Genomic DNA, 17,808 nt, shown 5'->3' with positions numbered 1-17,808 from the left:
AGTTTTCCAGGAAAAAAAGCGGGACATTTTGAGGAAAAAGCGGGGCAGCGGGACATTCAACAAAAAAGCGTGACATGTCCCGCTTTTGCGGGACGGATGGCAACCCTAGTTTAAGGTTCTTAAATGTTGAAAAAATATAAAAAACTTATATAAAAATTATATAAATTCCATTAAGAGATCAAAAACGACAATTCTTTATATATAATATATGTTCGTCTCAAAGCGACGACGACGACAGTTGGATTAAAATTTTTATCTTAACACACATCTGAGATAATCGAGGTGGCACACGATACTCCACTCTCCCCTAATTATTACTTTAACGGCTGAAACTAATAAAAACATACATATTTAACAAAAACTGTTCACACGGAAAGAAAACAGCTTTGCGGTTGTGTCTTGTAGAAAGAATTATCCCGTATAAAAAAGTATTACTTGGTGAAGTTTAGGTGTTCATTTGAACGTAGATTCTTTTTACGTTTACCTAATTGAAAGTTAAATTAGATCTTAATAGTTATTTGTTTCATGCTAATGATTTTCCTATTTCAGCTTGGATAGACCTGAGTTCAAAACAGATCGATTAGTGGATCATAGGAAACTTTCTCGCTCTAAAAAGTAGATTGATAAAATGTGTAAACTTGTACTAAAACAAAACTGCATTTTAGCTTTGAGGTTGCGTAATAAAAACACTATTCTAGAAATTTAGTGCCGAGACCGAGATATAATTAGAGGTTTAAGCAAGTCATTGCACTGTATCGATTGGAATGCTAAAACTAAAACTTTTGCCTTAAGTGTGTGAGTGTGTTGGAAAACAACCGCTTTGCTTATTTAAAAAAAAGTCTTTATACAAAAAACTTCACCTAAACTTAAAATTCGTTTTGTGGCCAGGTCGAACTGAAATTCTATAAAAACCATCTATCAGTCCTAGACATAATTTCCGCCTGCAGTGCTTAAAACTTTCCAAACAAAACTCAAATACTTGATAAAGCCATCCTAATAAACAGGTTTTTAAAGTGGCTCCAGAGAGCTGATCACTGATAAATAAATTACCAGGGTGGCAGATCTTGAAGTGAAATAGATTCACTTTAGTGTTCCTGATTTTTTTTATTCATTAGAAATAGATTTGATTAAAGTCTATTTTCAAATTTTAAATAAAAACTTACGATTAATAGCGCCGGAACCGCAATCAGCAAACAGAACCGCAGATAAAGCGACGGATACCGGCCGGTCATCTGCTTCACATTCCTGGACAATCGATTGATCCCATAGAACCAGGCGATGGCAATGGTTTCGAAGAATGCCAGGAACATGATCGATACCGATGCCGCGTAATGGTCAATCAGCTGGAAGAAGTATATGCCCCCTTGTATAAGGTTCGGCAACCCGGCAAAGAACGACACCACACACACGATTAGCACCAACAGCTCGTGGTAGACGAGTTTCCGCTTAATCCACCGGGGGAATCCGTCCTGGATCGAAGTCACCACAACCTCCACGATGGCGAACTGAACGAAAAAATTCGGTAATTTTAAAAGATTTTTGTTAAAGTTTGATTCTATCTCACCTGACTGTTCAAACCCAGACAGAGCAGCATGAAGAAGAACAGAACGGCCCACATTTGAGCCGCAGGCATCTTTGCCAGCGCCTGAGGGTAGACTACGAAGATCAACCCCGGACCCCCGCTGATCACATCTTCAACGGTCGTATTCTGTTCCAGCGCTATGTTTCCGATGGTTGCAAAAGCGAAAATCCCTACCAACAAACTGGTGATTCCATTCACAAAAGACACGGCCAGCGTGTCGTGGAGTATATTATTGTTGTATTTGTTGTAACTGGCGAATGAGATCATCGACCCAAAGGCAATCCCAATGGAATTGAAGTTCTGGGCAGCTGCATTAATCCAGACCTGTAATGAAATAATTCTGTTTAAAAAAAAAAAGCGTGGTCGAAAATAAAAAAAGAAAATATTACATTAGCCCTTCCCAGCTCCTGCCAGTTCGGTCGGAAGAAGTAGTTGAGTCCTTTGTCGGCTCCCTCGAGTGTCAGAGATCGACCCAGAAAGACGATGATCAGCACAAACGGAAGGGTAGCGGTAAGATAGCGAACCTTGGCTGACGACTTGATCGACTTCCAAATCGCGAAGTAAACCAGAATCCAGGCACAGATCAGACAAGCCACCAGTTCCCATCGCATCCCCCCGGGATACTCAATGCCGTGGCTAATCTGCAGAACTTTGTTCCTGTTGAAAAAAAAACGTCATTAATACGGATAGTAAAATAAGAAAACGTCATGAAACCCACTCAAAAAACTCCTCCGTTGGGGTACGGGACATTTCCGGCCGGCTGATGTTGTGTTTCAACCTTTCGGGGACCCAACAGTCCGGGGTGTTCCATCGATGCGAGCAGTCGGTCCAGGGCAGATCCGGCCGGAAGGAGGTGAAAAAGTAGTATATGGCATACGCGATGATCACACTGTAGTACGTCGACATCAGAAAAGAAACCACCACGCTCGCTAGACCGGTTCCTGAAACGAGAAAAGAGAGACTCATTATCAAAATGTGTCGGAAAGCATAAAATGTGCTTTATCCTGATCCCTGTAAACCCAGTTTTATTGAGTTAGTCAAATTACAAAAATGACAAAAATGACAAATATGACAAAAATTACAAAAATGACAAAAATGACAAAAATGACAAATATGACAAAAATGACAAAAATGACAAAAATGACAAAAATGACAAAAATTACAAAAATTACAAAAATTACAAAAATGACAAAAATGACAAAAATGACAAAAATGACAAAAGAGACAAAAATGACAAAAATTACAAAAATTACAAAATTACAAAATGACAAAAATGACAAAAATGACAAAAATGATAAAAAATAACAGAAATGACAAAATCATTTATGGAAATTTCATTTCTGTCATTTTTGTCATTTTTGTCATTTTTGTCATTTTTGTCATTTTTGTCATTTTTGTCATTTTTGTCATTTTTGTCATTTTTGCCATTTTTGTCAAATTACAAATATGACAAAAATGACAAATGTGACAAAAATTACAAAAATTACAAAAATGACAAAAATGACAAAAATCACAGAAATGACAGCAATGACAAAAATATAAAAATGACAAAAATGGCAAAAATGACAAAAATGACAAAAATGACAAAAATGACAAAAAATGACAAAAATGACAACAATGACAAAAATGACAAAAATGACAAAAATTACAAAAATTACAAAAATGACAAAAATTACAAAAATGACAAAAATGACAAAAATGACAAAAATGACAAAAATGACAAAAATGACAAAAATGACAAAAATGACAAAAATGACAAAAATGACAAAAATGACAAAAATGACAAAAATGACAAAAATGACAAAAATTACAAAAATGACAAAAATGACAAAAATTACAAAAATTACAAAATTACAAAATGACAAAAATGTCATTTTTGTCATTTTTGTCATTTTTGTCATTTTTGTCATCTTTGTCATTTTTGTCATTTTTGTCATTTTTGTCATTTTTGTCATTTTTGTCATTTTTGTCATTTTTGTCATTTTTGTCATTTTTGTCATTTTTGTCATTTTTGTCATTTTTGTCATTTTTGTCATTTTTGTCATTTTTGTCATTTTTGTCATTTTTGTCATTTTTGTCATTTTTGTCATTTTTGTCATTTTTGTCATTTTTGTCATTTTTGTCATTTTTGTCATTTTTGTCATTTTTGTCATTTTTGTCATTTTTGTCATTTTTGTCATTTTTGTCATTTTTGTCATTTTTGTCATTTTTGTCATTTTTGTCATTTTTGTCATTTTTGTCATTTTTGTCATTTTTGTCATTTTTGTCATTTTTGTCATTTTTGTCATTTTTGTCATTTTTGTCATTTTTGTCATTTTTGTCATTTTTGTCATTTTTGTCATTTTTGTCATTTTTGTCATTTTTGTCATTTTTGTCATTTTTGTCATTTTTGTCATTTTTGTCATTTTTGTCATTTTTGTCATTTTTGTCATTTTTGTCATTTTTGTCATTTTTGTCATTTTTGTCATTTTTGTCATTTTTGTCATTTTTGTCATTTTTGTCATTTTTGTCATTTTTGTCATTTTTGTCATTTTTGTCATTTTTGTCATTTTTGTCATTTTTGTAATTTTTTGTCTTTTTTTTCATATTTGGCATATTTGTCAGTTTTTGTCATTTTTGTCATTTTTTTAGAATTTTGTTTACATACTTTTAGGTTTGAAAGATAAATAAAGATTATTTAAAAATTCACTGACATACCCTTTGGTTCCAAGGGCCTGTAAACTGTTGGAAATTAAATCAAAACGGTTGTATGTACATACAAAAAACTATTATCCCAGTATTCTTAATCAAAGTAAATGAATATTAACGTTTTTAAAGCGATCATGTCAACAGTAAGAATTTAATTAATGCTGCTAAGCCAATTTTGTAGCGAACCGTTTATGCAAAACAGTTGCGTGTGCTTGCCCCGGTTCACATTGCATCGGGCCTCTTGAATGCAAAATTAAACGATTTACAAATTCTGCGTGATTTATGATGACACTTAGCACTCCATAAAAATTGTCATCCACATACCACATTCTTGAGCCCCTGCTGGCCTATTAATAGGAAAAGGTAGCTAGAGGTGTTGAATTATTAATATTTTTTTTAAGCTCTCAAGCTTAGAATCAATGGAAGGTATGTATGTCTATTTTGCTTTGTTATAAATAAACAGAACCCTCAGCTGTTCCAGGTTGCTAATGAATGATTCTGTAGTGAAAATACCAGTAATGATCACACCCGAGCTGAGCTTCTAACGATAGGAAAACCGGCCGGCAGCGATTTGCCGCCGTAAAGTCTGTCAGACCAACTGTAGGTGTCAAACAAAATTGTTCCGATCGAGAACGAAGCTTTGACAAAATTTTAATTATATTCACATCGACTGTCAATACATCAACTGCCAATGGTTTTAATTGCGTTGTGCAACTAAAAAAAAAGTCATCAACAGCCAATATCAATTAGCATGCACGATCACCCTAATTAGGCCCCCACCAAATGCTGTGGAAACACTTTTATCGTGACATTTTTTTTGTTAGTTGATTAAGTTCCTGATCCACGAGTAAACTCGCGTTGTTTTCTGAGTGTATTCTACAATTCTAATTATCACTATCGAGACACTCCGCCCCCTCATCTCCGATAGTTACGGTTTGTTCTATGATTTACGACTCCAGTGACCTTCAAAGTCACAATTAAACAAATCATGCCAGCCAGCCGCCGTCGGCCGTTCATTCAACGTTCCGCACAACAACAGCTACAAAAAAAGACACGTGCCATAAATCTGGAGCTCATTCATAAAACCGAAATAAACCAACTAGTCAATCATTCACACATGGGCTTCATGGGCAATTCGCGGTTAGACCAGCCTTTGCCGAATGTTTGGCATTTTTATTTTTGGTTTTGTTTTTGTGCATCTTTTGAGCTTTTCCACTAGGCCAGCAGCCGCCGCGATGTGACGATCATTGATTTATGCATATAAGCTCCGGTTTTACGAGCTGTCGTACATATGTACATTCTACATCTCCGGTGTTCTTTGGCGGCTTCCAGTGTTTGTGTTTTTAGAGGTTTATGCTAATTATCCGATTTGGGCATTAAATTACACCGCGAACGAACATAGGCCAGCGGCTGCTCCGAGATTGCGAGAGTTGCAAAGGGCAGTGTCCGGTGTTGCGGTTTATTTTTGCGCGCAAACTCGACTTCAATGCTTTCTTTACCGGTCGGGATGATAAGCGACGAACCTTTTTTCAATAAAAGTGGTTTTTCACAATTCTTATCAGTTGATAGATATCAATTTCGAACAGAATGATAACTATTACAACTTTTTTCGTATAAATTGCCAAAGTTTGAATTGAGACATTTTCATTCGAAATAAATAGCATTGCACAATGTCCCAGGACGAAACTTTATTATGAAAAAAATAATAACGAAAATACTAGATAGCCAAATGGTGTCTTCAGCAAAAATTATCATCAAACAATGCGCTTTAATAATCTTAAATTGGATATAAGGACGTGCTATTTTTTTAATGATTTACACATAAAAACTTTCTTTAGTGAACAGATAAAGCCAAATGGCGAAACAAATGCTTTGAAATAATTATTTTTAAGTTCCTAGAAAGATTAGCTTGAACTACACAAAAATCTGTAATTTTACAGAACTTTGAGCAAATTTTCATCACAGAATCTGTGTCACAGAACACAGAATTTAGAAATATTCACAGATTTCACAGAATTTTTGAATTTGAAATTTATTTCCTAAATTTTAATGTTTTTGGTCAATATAAAATTTACATTTCTTACTTTGAATTATAAAATTATGATAAGATAATAAGGTAATTTCAATTGATTTTTCTCAACTAAAATGAAAAAAATATATAATTTATCATGATTTCTCAATGAAATCAAAGGAAATTGCATCATAGAAAACCATGACAGAATTTTTGGGTAAAATCGCAGAAATTCAGATTTTTTTTTCAAAAATATAGAATTATTTTCGGCAACCTTGCTACTACACATTGTCGTTTCCCAAGCAGACACGGGATGAAGTTCGAAAAAAGTTGAATTTATCCCTGTATATAAAAGTTAATTGCTGTCTGTCTGTGCTGTCTGTGGCTGACGAGGTTTTAAACCCCTCCCTCTCATTGAAATGGGAAAGGGGGTCTCTCAAATAAAAGAAACAAGTTTGAATAACTCGAGAACTGATGAGGCAAATGGAACCAAATTAGCCATAGAAATGTATTTGGGTACGAAGAATGTTTTTATGTTGGTTTGACACCCCTCCCTTTTTCCATTAGGGAGTTAGGAAGGGGAGAGGGGCCTCATACAACTTTTCGTGTAAGTCACAAATAGATCCAGCAAATGGAACCAAATCTGGAATGGGAGTATGGGAGTTTAATTGGATACAAGAAACCCCTCTTTCCTCCCAGTCCACAGTGGTTTATAACTCGGAAAACGTAATCATAGGCCTTTTGAAAGCTTAAATATCAGAATAGGTTGATGGTGTTTTCTGATTTGTTTGATTATTTCTAAATGCGCATATTTTGTTTTAATTTTTTCCAGATTAATTCACCTAAAAGTCAGGTAATTTTTCTATTTTTTGTATTTATCATTTAATCAGAATAACGCCTTTATAAAAGTTGTAGATCATTCAATTAAAAAAAACTTTTGTTGAAGACATCAAAGCTCTTTTTTTTTAAACAACATGGTTCAGAGACATTTTTTTAAACTTACCTCAATAACTAAAAATTCGTTTAACTCTTTTTAGAGCGAATTATTAGAGCTACTTTGTATGAGAAAGTTGTGGCAATTGTAAAACTGCATTTCATTGAAGGTGTCAAGTATCAATTTTGAAGTTCAATAGTGCTTTCCGAGTGATTTCATTTTGATATAGCATGTCTTCAGGCTAAAATATCTCTGATAGTTCAAATTATTTAAAACAAAAATGTATGCATTTAAAAGGGCAACTTTTCAACTTATACATTGAGCATATAATTTCATTTATATAAACAGTAGAACCCCGCTTATCCAACCTCCAGTTATCCGAGCTTCCTCTCGATCGGAGCCGAAAATTGCCAATCTACCGTCTTTTAGTAAAGTAAATCCATAAGTTAAACCTTATACATACAAATGATATTATATGCTTATGAAAGCTGAAGAATTGCCCGTTACGACGAAAATTCTTGATAGAAGAATTAAAGATTGAAATTAAATTACTGAAAGATAAAGCAGATGCTTAGTAGAAAAAAATTTATAGATGTTGAAAATGAGCCAAAAGCATATTTTTTGCATTCATAAGTTTGCAACTTTCAGAGATATTGTAGCCTGAAAACATTCTATTTTAAAATGAAATCACTCGCAAAGTACTATTTAACATCAAGGTAATGGCTTTATATTTTCAAAAAAGTTGTAGAATTTTATAATTGTCACACAACTCTCTCATAAAAAGTAGTCCTCAAAACTCGCTCTTTTTTTTGTAGCGGCCCACCACACTCCCCCGCACCAAAAGGCTCAATTGAGCCCCCTGGTAATGGATGCTACTGTTCTCAGCATGTCTGGCAGCAAAATGATAGTAGAAGTAAACGCGAGCAAATTTTAATCATGCTGAGAACACAAATATTTATAATGTCGTGCGAGGAAATGTATTATTAACACGTTCGTCGCCACGCTCATTTTGGTAGTTTTGCTAGCCGGGCCCAAAGAAATTTTCAGAGAGAGAAAGCAAAGAGGGAAAACTCCCATATTTGAAACGTGTGGCGAAGCTGAGCGGTAAACTGAAGTAAGAGAGCGTCACCTGCTTTTTGATGTGACGGGCCCCCCAGGAAATACACCCGTCTGCCGAATATGGGTGACGTGGCGACGAACGTGTTAAACTAAATTGACTACAATATGAATCTCAATGGAACATTATGTCTTTTGAAGAGATTTATTTCTTAAAATAGTTAATGGAATTTTTCGTTTTTTGAGGTTAGTATTAAAAAATGTCTTTAAAACATGTTGTATCAAAAGATCGAGCTTTCATGTCTTCAACAAAATTTTTTTAATGTATGATCTACAACTTTTATGAAGACATTATTGTGATTAGATGATAAATACAACAGATTAAAAAAAATTATCGAACTGACATTAAAGCTTTCAAAAGCCTATGATCACGTTTTCCGAGTTATAAACCACTGGGCAGTGGTAAGTTAGAAAGGAGGAAGGAGGGCTTCCATACATTTTTTTTCAATATCTCGAAGAATAATCGAGCAAATCGAACCAAACTTGCCACGAAAAGGTAGTTGGATACAATAAATGTTTCTATGATTCTTTGAGACCCTCCGGTGTTTTATTTGACAAATTTTCAAAAATATTTAGTGTTATCTTATTTTAATCGCCGCTGGGATATATTCTTATTTAATTTTTGGCATTTCGGCGAGTTGTGAAAATTCAAGGTAGAATATTTAGAAAGAACATGAAAGTATTATAGGTGGAAAGATCAAAGCTAGAGCGCTTTGGGTAGAAGAAATTGAATAGTTGGTGAAAATGTGAGCAGGGCTTTTGTTGTGTGAACAGCTTTTGAACTACTTGCGTGATTCTTTGCCGCGCGCCGTTTCAATGTTGATAGGAAGCGATGAAGAAACCCATCGCATTCCTACCCACATTGAAACACGGACGGGTCGAACACATGTGAGATTGTGTCCGACCGGGCAAAAAATCACCCAAGCAGCGCTCACATGTGCTGTTCTATTGCTAAGCCAATTCTATCGATGCGTGCTACTTTTTTAGGTACATCGGATGGTTGCTACTTTTGTTTTCGCATATTATGGGATGGGATGGGATAACAAAAATTACAACACAATTCACCACGATGCATTTGGCAAAAAAGTAAGGCATCGGATGGATAATATGCGAAAACAAAAGTAGCAACCATCCGATGTACCTAAAAAAGTAGCACGCATCGATAGAATTGGCTTAGCAATAGAACAGCACATGTGAGCGCTGCTTGGGTGATTTTTTGCCCGGTCGGACACAATCTCACATGTGTTCGACCCGTCCGTGTTTCAATGTGGGTAGGAATGCGATGGGTTTCTTCATCGCTTCCTATCAACATTGAAACGGCGCGCGGCAAAGAATCACGCAAGTAGTTCAAAAGCTGTTCACACAACAAAAGCCCTGCTCACATTTTCACCAACTATTCAATTTCTTCTACCCAAAGCGCTCTAGCTTTGATCTTTCCACCTATAATACTTTCATGTTCTTTCTAAATATTCTACCTTGAATTTTCACAACTCGCCGAAATGCCAAAAATTAAATAAGAAAAATATTTAGTGAAAAAAACTTTCATAATATAAAGAGTTATGAGGGGAGGTGTTTGCTTACTGCCCCTTCTCCTCAAATTTGAACTCATTGAACTAAATCAGAGGTATTTTGAAAAATTTCAAAATTAGAGAAGAAGTTTTTAAACTATTTTCTATATACACTTTTTTGGTATCCTTTGGCACAACTTCGATATGATTTTTTTTTCTGCGTTGTGATTTGAAAATCTCGTGATATTTTATTTATTCGGAAATTCATTCCTAATTGTGAATTGTGGTCGAAGAATTTTATTTCTTAATCTAAACTTAGTTCTGAGAATAAAGTGAACAATTGTTGTTTATTCCTTGAAAAACATAAATTCCCATTTTTTAAAATAGTTTTTAAGAAATAATTGAAAAATCATAAAATGAAGGTTCAATTTGAGATAGCACAAGGCAACGAAATTCCCATTTTTTGGAGGCGCAAATATATTTAGAGCTGATTTTTTATGAGATTCTATGCTTACATATGAAAATAGGTAAAAATTGATTAAATAAATTTGTGCACTTTATTTAAACGACTTTGAAGTGTTTTGAAGAAATTGAAAATAGAGGTTTTTATTCAATGAATAATTTTCTCTAAGACTGCGAGTAATTTTTACTCCAGAGAAATAGTTAGATAAGATTTCGTTTGGATTTTGTTTTCAGATCTACAAAAATCCAGGAATTTGACGAAATTTTAAAAAAATCAAACCGAAATGACGTTTGCAATCTTCAAAAAAGTAAATTTAAATCTTCAATATTAATCATTTTAAAACGCCTTTTTGTAATGTCAGAAATTTTTATAATCTTAGCAATGAAATTTTCTAAAAATTTTAGAACTATATTTATTTTCTAAAGCATTATATATCTATGTTAAACTAAAATCTCTAGGCAATGTGGATCTCTCAATTAATAAAAAATAATAAAAAGATTTTAAAACAATTTTTGATTTTTATATAGGTTTATCAGGAATTCAGTTATCAATGAATTCTGCAATATAATTGGTGAATTTTAAAATTTTCACAAGCCATAGCACAAAAAGGAGTGATAGACAAAATCTGACGAAATATTCGAATTTATGATGCCAAAACTTTTAAAATCATTTCTCGCGTGAGCTTTCATTACGTCGTATGAAACATCTTAAGTATTCACAGAAAACTGCTGCAAAAGTTATCAAAACAACTTTAAAATTTGTAATTCACACATAGAATATGTTTTCCAGACTACAAATTGCAAGTAGTTTATGTCAGTTTTTATATTTTTTCGTACTAAAACTCTTTGTTTACATTTTGTTTCATACGACGTAATGAAAGCTCACGCGAGACTTATTAAAACATATGCACGAAAATACAGTTCTCTTATGTAGTTAATAATATTTATTAATATAGTCTCAATCAATTGAAATGAAAACAATCAACTTTTTTATTACAAATCTGAAACTGGATAATAATTTTTAATTTGATTTATTATTGTGTGAATGATCTGGAACGATATGATTGATGTGAATCTTGAAACATTAAGATCTTTAGGGTAACTGTCTCGTTGCTGAGAAAAAAGTGGACTGATAACAGAATAGTTCAAATTTGGAGTGAGCAACCTTTCCAACCAAGAGGGCCAATTCAAATAATAATTCTATCCGGCGGGCCGCAGTCAAGATGACACTTTTTGATGATTGACAGTATTTTCTGCATAACTTACATAACAATAAAATAATATGAAAATAAAACCTCTAACTTTCATAACTAAATTAGTTTTACGAAAAAAAAACTTCAAATAGAAAAAAAGGAAACGACTTTAGATTCAGATATTTCATATTGTTTAAAATGAAAACAATTATAATTTATTTGGTACTTCACTAAATCATAGTCAGTTTGTATGGTGATTTTCGGATAATTTAAATTTTTTAAATTAATTTGAGCTTCTTTGCAAACAATCGTTCTCCAGACAGAGACATCATTTGGTTGGCTTTTTTACCAAACACTGGAATTTTCAAGATTTTTTTTTTATGATTCATTAAAATATTTGATGTGTTTCCTGTTCAAATGCTTTTTATTTGAATCAGTGTCGAGAGATTTTAAATTAAATTAGGAGCTCAGAGATTTGTTATTTTCTTCTTGTAAGCGGGTAATAAACTGTTTCATTTGAAGTTCTGTATATGAAAATTTGATTCAGATGAATTTTGAGCAAAGTTGTTGAATCAATAGAAAATTCATAATTTCACAGATTTTTCATCAAATTTCGTCAACGTTCGTCGTTCGTTTACGTACTTGATGCTTGAAACTATTGACATTTTTCAAGGATTTTTAATATTTAATTTACTGAGATTCGATTTCTAACGCTGTTTTAATAAAAATCTTATGATATTGGTGATGTAAATCTTCAAACTAAAATGACTCAAGTAGTTGTTGTTTGATATGGTTTTCCGATGAAATTCATTTAAAAAAACATTAGATATAAGTTGCCGTTACAGACATTGAAAGTCAAATCACAAAATTGCATGCATATATTGTTTTGTTAGACACACAGAATGTTTGTCGGAAACTTTGGTACTGAGCCACATCGGGCAATATTATATAATTGAGGAAAATCATAACCGTTAATATTCAAGAACAAAAGATTACACTTGATTATTTTTTTGTTTTCGATATTTAAAGCCAAAGAAATAAGTAATCTTGCTAAATTCGATTTTTTTTTAAATCGTTAAATTTTATCTTTCTTTAAATAAAATAACTAATGACATTATCAATGGACTTAAAAATGTCCATGTTCATCTATAGTGTAGCCTACCGGTTGTGTCGCTTGTGAAACCCACTTTCATTTCTTAATTTTAAATCATTTTTAATAATTATAAAAAATGTTATCTGAATAAGTAAAATCCAATAATACGCGTTTGGCAATAATACAGTTACACCTATGAATGAACAAAATAAATGCTTGAAATACTAGAATTTATATGTTATACATGTCTGTTTTTAATTTGTTACATACTTTATGAAAAAAAAAATTAAAACCGCCTTTAAACCAAGGTTGCCGAAATCACAGAAAAATCTGTAATTGCAAATTTTCATCACAGAATGTGTGTCACAGAACACAGTATTTTAGGAATATTCAAAGATTTCACAGATTGTTTAAACTTTGTTCATGTTTCCAATATTTTAATGTATACGTATTTATACATTTCGGATTTATAAGTTTAGATTGGGAACATATGATAAGGTTAGAAAGGTTAATTGATTTTGCTCAAGTAAAATGTAAAAAGAACCATTTTTTCAGAAATTTTCATTGACACTAAAGAAAATAGCGTCACAGAAATTGAATTTATTGTTTATCAATACCAAAAGACATACACCTGTTAACCAGCTAATAACTTTTTTGCTTAATGAGATACGAAGTTAACATCTTCGACAAAGTTGTTCAGCGGAAAATTTCCTTTAGAGAATTTATAAATTGGCACCAAAAACCATTAGCAGGCACGGTTCCACAGAAGAAACAAAAATGATGTTGGTTTTTTAATACAAAAATATTCAATTTTCCCATACAAACCTAATAGTCCAAATTTACTCATGTAAACATTACTTAAAAATTCTGCAAAAAATCATAGATGAGTTTTGAACCAAAACGAAGCTTTTAAGACCCCAGGATTCGAGAAATTCAATAATGACCCCAAATCGACTCAGTCTAGTACCACATGAGAGTCTCTTGGTACACCTTCTTTTTATAACTGTTATGAGCGATTTTCCTGGATTGCTGTCTAATGTATTCGTTCGATAATTGTCGACGGTTTAAAGACTTTTTTCCTTTTAGTCACCCAAAAGACAATGCTGCTCAACGAAATGCCTTATACAGGTTCACGGAATGTTGCAGTAAATTTGAATTAAAAATCAACACTTGAAGGTTACAATGTGATAACTTTTTCTCAGAACAATAAATATCATCATTTGTATGTGTATTTGTATTCGAAATTTCCATCTGACAGTATTGTCTTCATTAATTGAAAACGAATGTACGAAAAATACTAGAAAAATAACTTAAGGAACAGTTTTCCCGTATTTACGGCAAACTTGCCACTATTAAGCCTACCCCTTTTCTGATAACTTCTCGAAATATATAGAAAAATTGATTTTTATAACAAAAAAAAATATTCATAGAGTTTTTAATGTTATTTGAGGGATTTGAAGCCACAGGTCGTGACTGTCCTGCAAAACAAATGTATGCTACGAAACTGGTAGGAGCAAGACGAGCACGTGCGCGATGAGCGAGGTGGTCAGACCAAGTGGAGTGTTATGGCGAATGAAGGATGTCCGAGAAATTTGAGAACGGTTGCCATGGACTGAGTGAATTTTAGGAATTACGTCCATCAAGTTATGCTGTGAGACGGAAAACTACGTAAATAAAAAATTGGAGCCACAAAACAACAACTTTTCGAAAAACGTTGAAAATGAAAATGTTGAAGTTCGTTTGCTCGAAATCAGGATTTATGCATTAGGATCTAGATAAAGAAAAACAAATCTACTAATAACAGATTAAGAATACTTCTTACCTTTGAAAAGTGGACACAGCTGCCCGAGGGCTCCGATCGGTCCACGTCCTGTGTACTGTCCTACCGAAAGTTCCATAAACAGCATTGGAATACCACAGATCAGCAGTATAATGTAGTACGGCACTAGAAAAACACCTGTAGGAAAGAAAGGATAGCCAAAAGCCTACATTAAGATTATGAAACGAGAAGTTATACCAAATTCACTGTCTCAGAACTGCCCATACTGACTGGACACTCGATTTCGTTTGTTGGATAGTTTTTCCAGTAGTACGCAATATCGATTCTAGAGTGCGCATCGATCGCTTTTGATGAAATGCTATCCCAGTTGGAAAGTGCCACCCAACTTTCAAGGAAAAATAGGCTATTTCAACGATACAATGATACTAAACAGGTAAATTTTTCCTACAGGGAATTTTCTGTAAGTTTTTGCATGGTACGCAAAACCGACGGTAGGTGGCAAACTTTTTTTGTAGTGTCATATCAGTGTGATCAGTGATTTCAGGATGATGCATCTTATATAACATCTTACATACAACTGTCGTTAAGGATTCAGGAAGCAAAAGTGGCTGAACGAGGGATTTGTAGAGACATAAAAAAGAAACTCACCTCCACCGCTTTTGTAACACAGATACGGAAATCGCCAAACATTGCCAAGCCCCACGGAATACCCGATACAGGCCAGCACGAACTGCATCTTGTTGGCCCAGTGCTGTTTCCGCGGCTTGAGGTTATCGATATCCGAATCGTCCGAAATGCCCGTGTAGCTGTCATTCTCATACGGCTCGTCAGGTGGTCTGAAATTTTATTAATCAAAAACGAAAAAAAATTTGTGAGCCAAAATTTTCCTTCACACACGAATTACAAACAAATGACGACAAAATTTGCACGCATTTTCATTCCCATATTGGCACCGTTCGTGTTGTTTCCTATTCTAAATTTATGGCCCGTGTGGCGATGCCGAGACGTTGTTGTATATAAATAAAATAATTATCATCCGAATAAAAAATGTGACAATGAGCTGTGCAAATAGATATTTGAATAAAATATAGAAAACTCCCCAGCATTCCGCGCCTGTGGCTTATGATGTGGTTCAATTGTTAAGGCAATAATAACACAAGTCTTGCCAGGCTATCAACGCTCTAGCAAACTTCTGATTCCTTCCTCCGCAGCTAACGAAAGATTTATTATCATCAACAGACGCGATGTTTATGTGGTCCGACAGAAAGCAAGAAAAAAAAATCCTACAAGCCACTGTTGAAAGCTGATCGTGTCACGTATTTGAATTCAAAACCGAATTACAATAGAAGACGCGGTTTAGCAACAGAACAGCAAAAGCAGCGTTTCCGTATCACAAAAATCCGGCAGATACATAACTTCGCGGGGGGATGATTTAGATCGGCTGGCCCCTTACCTGGCCTGTTGTCGGTTGTCACTCAGTCAACAACAATCAACGGGGCTCGTTTGCCGATCGAATTAGAGACATGTGAAATTGATATACCTTCGTATTGGCTGAATAGTTTGAATGCGGTTGACGAACAAGTTCAATCTCTTGGCTCGGTACATATAGGAAAAGATTGGATTAGGAATTATCCGTCAAATTTCCTTATTCTCGGAAATTTAGCAGACGTGTGGTAAACAAAATTTTTATTTCTGAATGTTGGACCAATATCTTTATATCGAAACCCTTCTGGATTTACATGTTCTGAACGGCTATGTGTATCCGCATGGCGGTTGAACCACCCCTAATCAACTGCATCGTAGAACGTAATAGTGGCATAGGTACTGGCTCTATTCGGTATGAAGGACAAAAAATTCAGTACATATATGTTCAAGCTTCTAAATTCAAAATTCTCATCGCTCTTTCCAACAACAACAAGCAGGTCTCAAAGTCAATGTCGGAACGACCAAGTCGATGGAAATCAACAATGAAAATCCTTCCAATTTCTTGGTAGCTGGGCAACAGGTTGAGAAAGTGGAGTGCTTCCAGTATCTTGGTAGCCGGATACAGCCTGATGGCGGTACCAAGAAAGACTTCGAAACCCGGATCAGAAAGGCCCGATTTGCGTTTGCGAGTCTCCGAAAGAACTCAAACGTCAAATCCGTATTGTTGTGAGGGTGTGAAACTTGGTGCACATATGCGGTGACGACGTGAAAACTGCATGTATTTGTAAATCGTTGCCAGAACGTAAGTGTTGATGGATTGGGCACACACAGTGATGCCAATGAGCCTGGTTTTTCAGGATTTGCCTGGTTTTTCGAGGCTCAGCCTGACAACCTCATAAACCATTTGATTTCCCTGAGTTTTGAAAGTACCGTCGAAATCCGATCTGTTGACGAGAATCTTGACTGGCTCCGGATCGCCAACAGGTCTTTTACCACGGCCCTTTCACCTGAGAATCGACGCGGGACCATTAAGTTAAGTAAGTTACCAAAAAAATGGTAGGTTGGCATTGAAATATTTTATTATATTTACTGATGCCGATGTTGAAAAAAAAAGCGCCGATGTGGTCTAGCGGATAGTTTGGCGAGAGTCTGGTTTTGGTATGCCAGGCGTACTGGATTCGATCCCCGGTATCGGCAAGAAATCTTTTGGGTTCAAATCCCAGAAGTGGCCGACATGTAAGATGTGATTTCTCTTATAACTGAATATAGATAGGTATAATAAGAATGTTCAATCAGTTGCCAGCTGGCCAGATATATATGTACACGAGTGCGGAATACCTGTCGTAGATTCAGAACACTGAAAATGTGATGAATCTTTTACGGTTGCGAAACTGATTGTCTAATTCTCCAAATAAGATGTGTATGTGGTGGTTTGTATTGAAGAATAGCCGAACTCATGATCTAAAGAATGTAATTCAGCGTAAACGTTGGCGGAACTGCGATGAATCCGTGCACCCATGGTGGATTATCTACATACATTTACTGATGCCGATGATGAAAAAAAAGTTTTCAAATGAAAAATAATAGCAGACTAAACTAAGCTGACTATCTAGCAACCCAAGGACGTGGGTCTCGGAATGATAACAGTACTCCCAGTTTGAACTGTATAAATACCAAGGAATCTTTTCAATATTCTTAAAAACAAATATATCTCACATGGGTCTTCAAAATTCACCATCCCTATTGCTTCAAGAATTTATGAGCTGAAATTGACTATTTGGTGGGCCTTGAATCCAATTTTTCAAAAAGTTATTTTCTTTCTGCTTCAATTTGATAGTTTTGAGAATTAACTTTTAAAGATAAGTAAAAATTCTTTATTATAATTTTCCTCAGTTTACAATGGGCATTTTGGTAATTTTAGATAAGCTTACGTATTGGAAGCTTTAAAAAATCTGGAGTCCATGTAAAATAGATGAACAAGTTATTGATGATGGTGTGAAAGTTTTAGGTCGATAA

At 34.4% G+C, this 17,808-nt stretch overlaps 1 protein-coding gene across 3 annotated transcripts in view; it reads right to left on the bottom strand.

The window, feature by feature from the left end:
• The window catches only part of LOC129746057 (sodium- and chloride-dependent GABA transporter ine), a 63,404-nt gene that overhangs the window by 11,526 nt on the left and 34,070 nt on the right, over window positions 1-17,808 (bottom strand). For all 3 annotated transcript variants that reach the window (XM_055739485.1, XM_055739486.1, XM_055739487.1), the window contains 6 exons: window positions 15,016-15,203; window positions 14,410-14,544; window positions 2,301-2,523; window positions 1,972-2,239; window positions 1,565-1,906; window positions 1,164-1,505 (listed from right to left, as the gene is read on the bottom strand). In XM_055739485.1, coding sequence (XP_055595460.1) covers window positions 1,164-1,505; window positions 1,565-1,906; window positions 1,972-2,239; window positions 2,301-2,523; window positions 14,410-14,544; window positions 15,016-15,203 — 1,498 coding nt within the window. The remainder of the gene's footprint in view (window positions 1-1,163; window positions 1,506-1,564; window positions 1,907-1,971; window positions 2,240-2,300; window positions 2,524-14,409; window positions 14,545-15,015; window positions 15,204-17,808) is intronic.

Source organism: Uranotaenia lowii, chromosome 2 (assembly GCF_029784155.1).
Source record: "Uranotaenia lowii strain MFRU-FL chromosome 2, ASM2978415v1, whole genome shotgun sequence".
Lineage (NCBI taxonomy): Eukaryota > Metazoa > Arthropoda > Insecta > Diptera > Culicidae > Uranotaenia > Uranotaenia lowii.
This window is presented reverse-complemented; position numbering and strand designations above follow the sequence as displayed.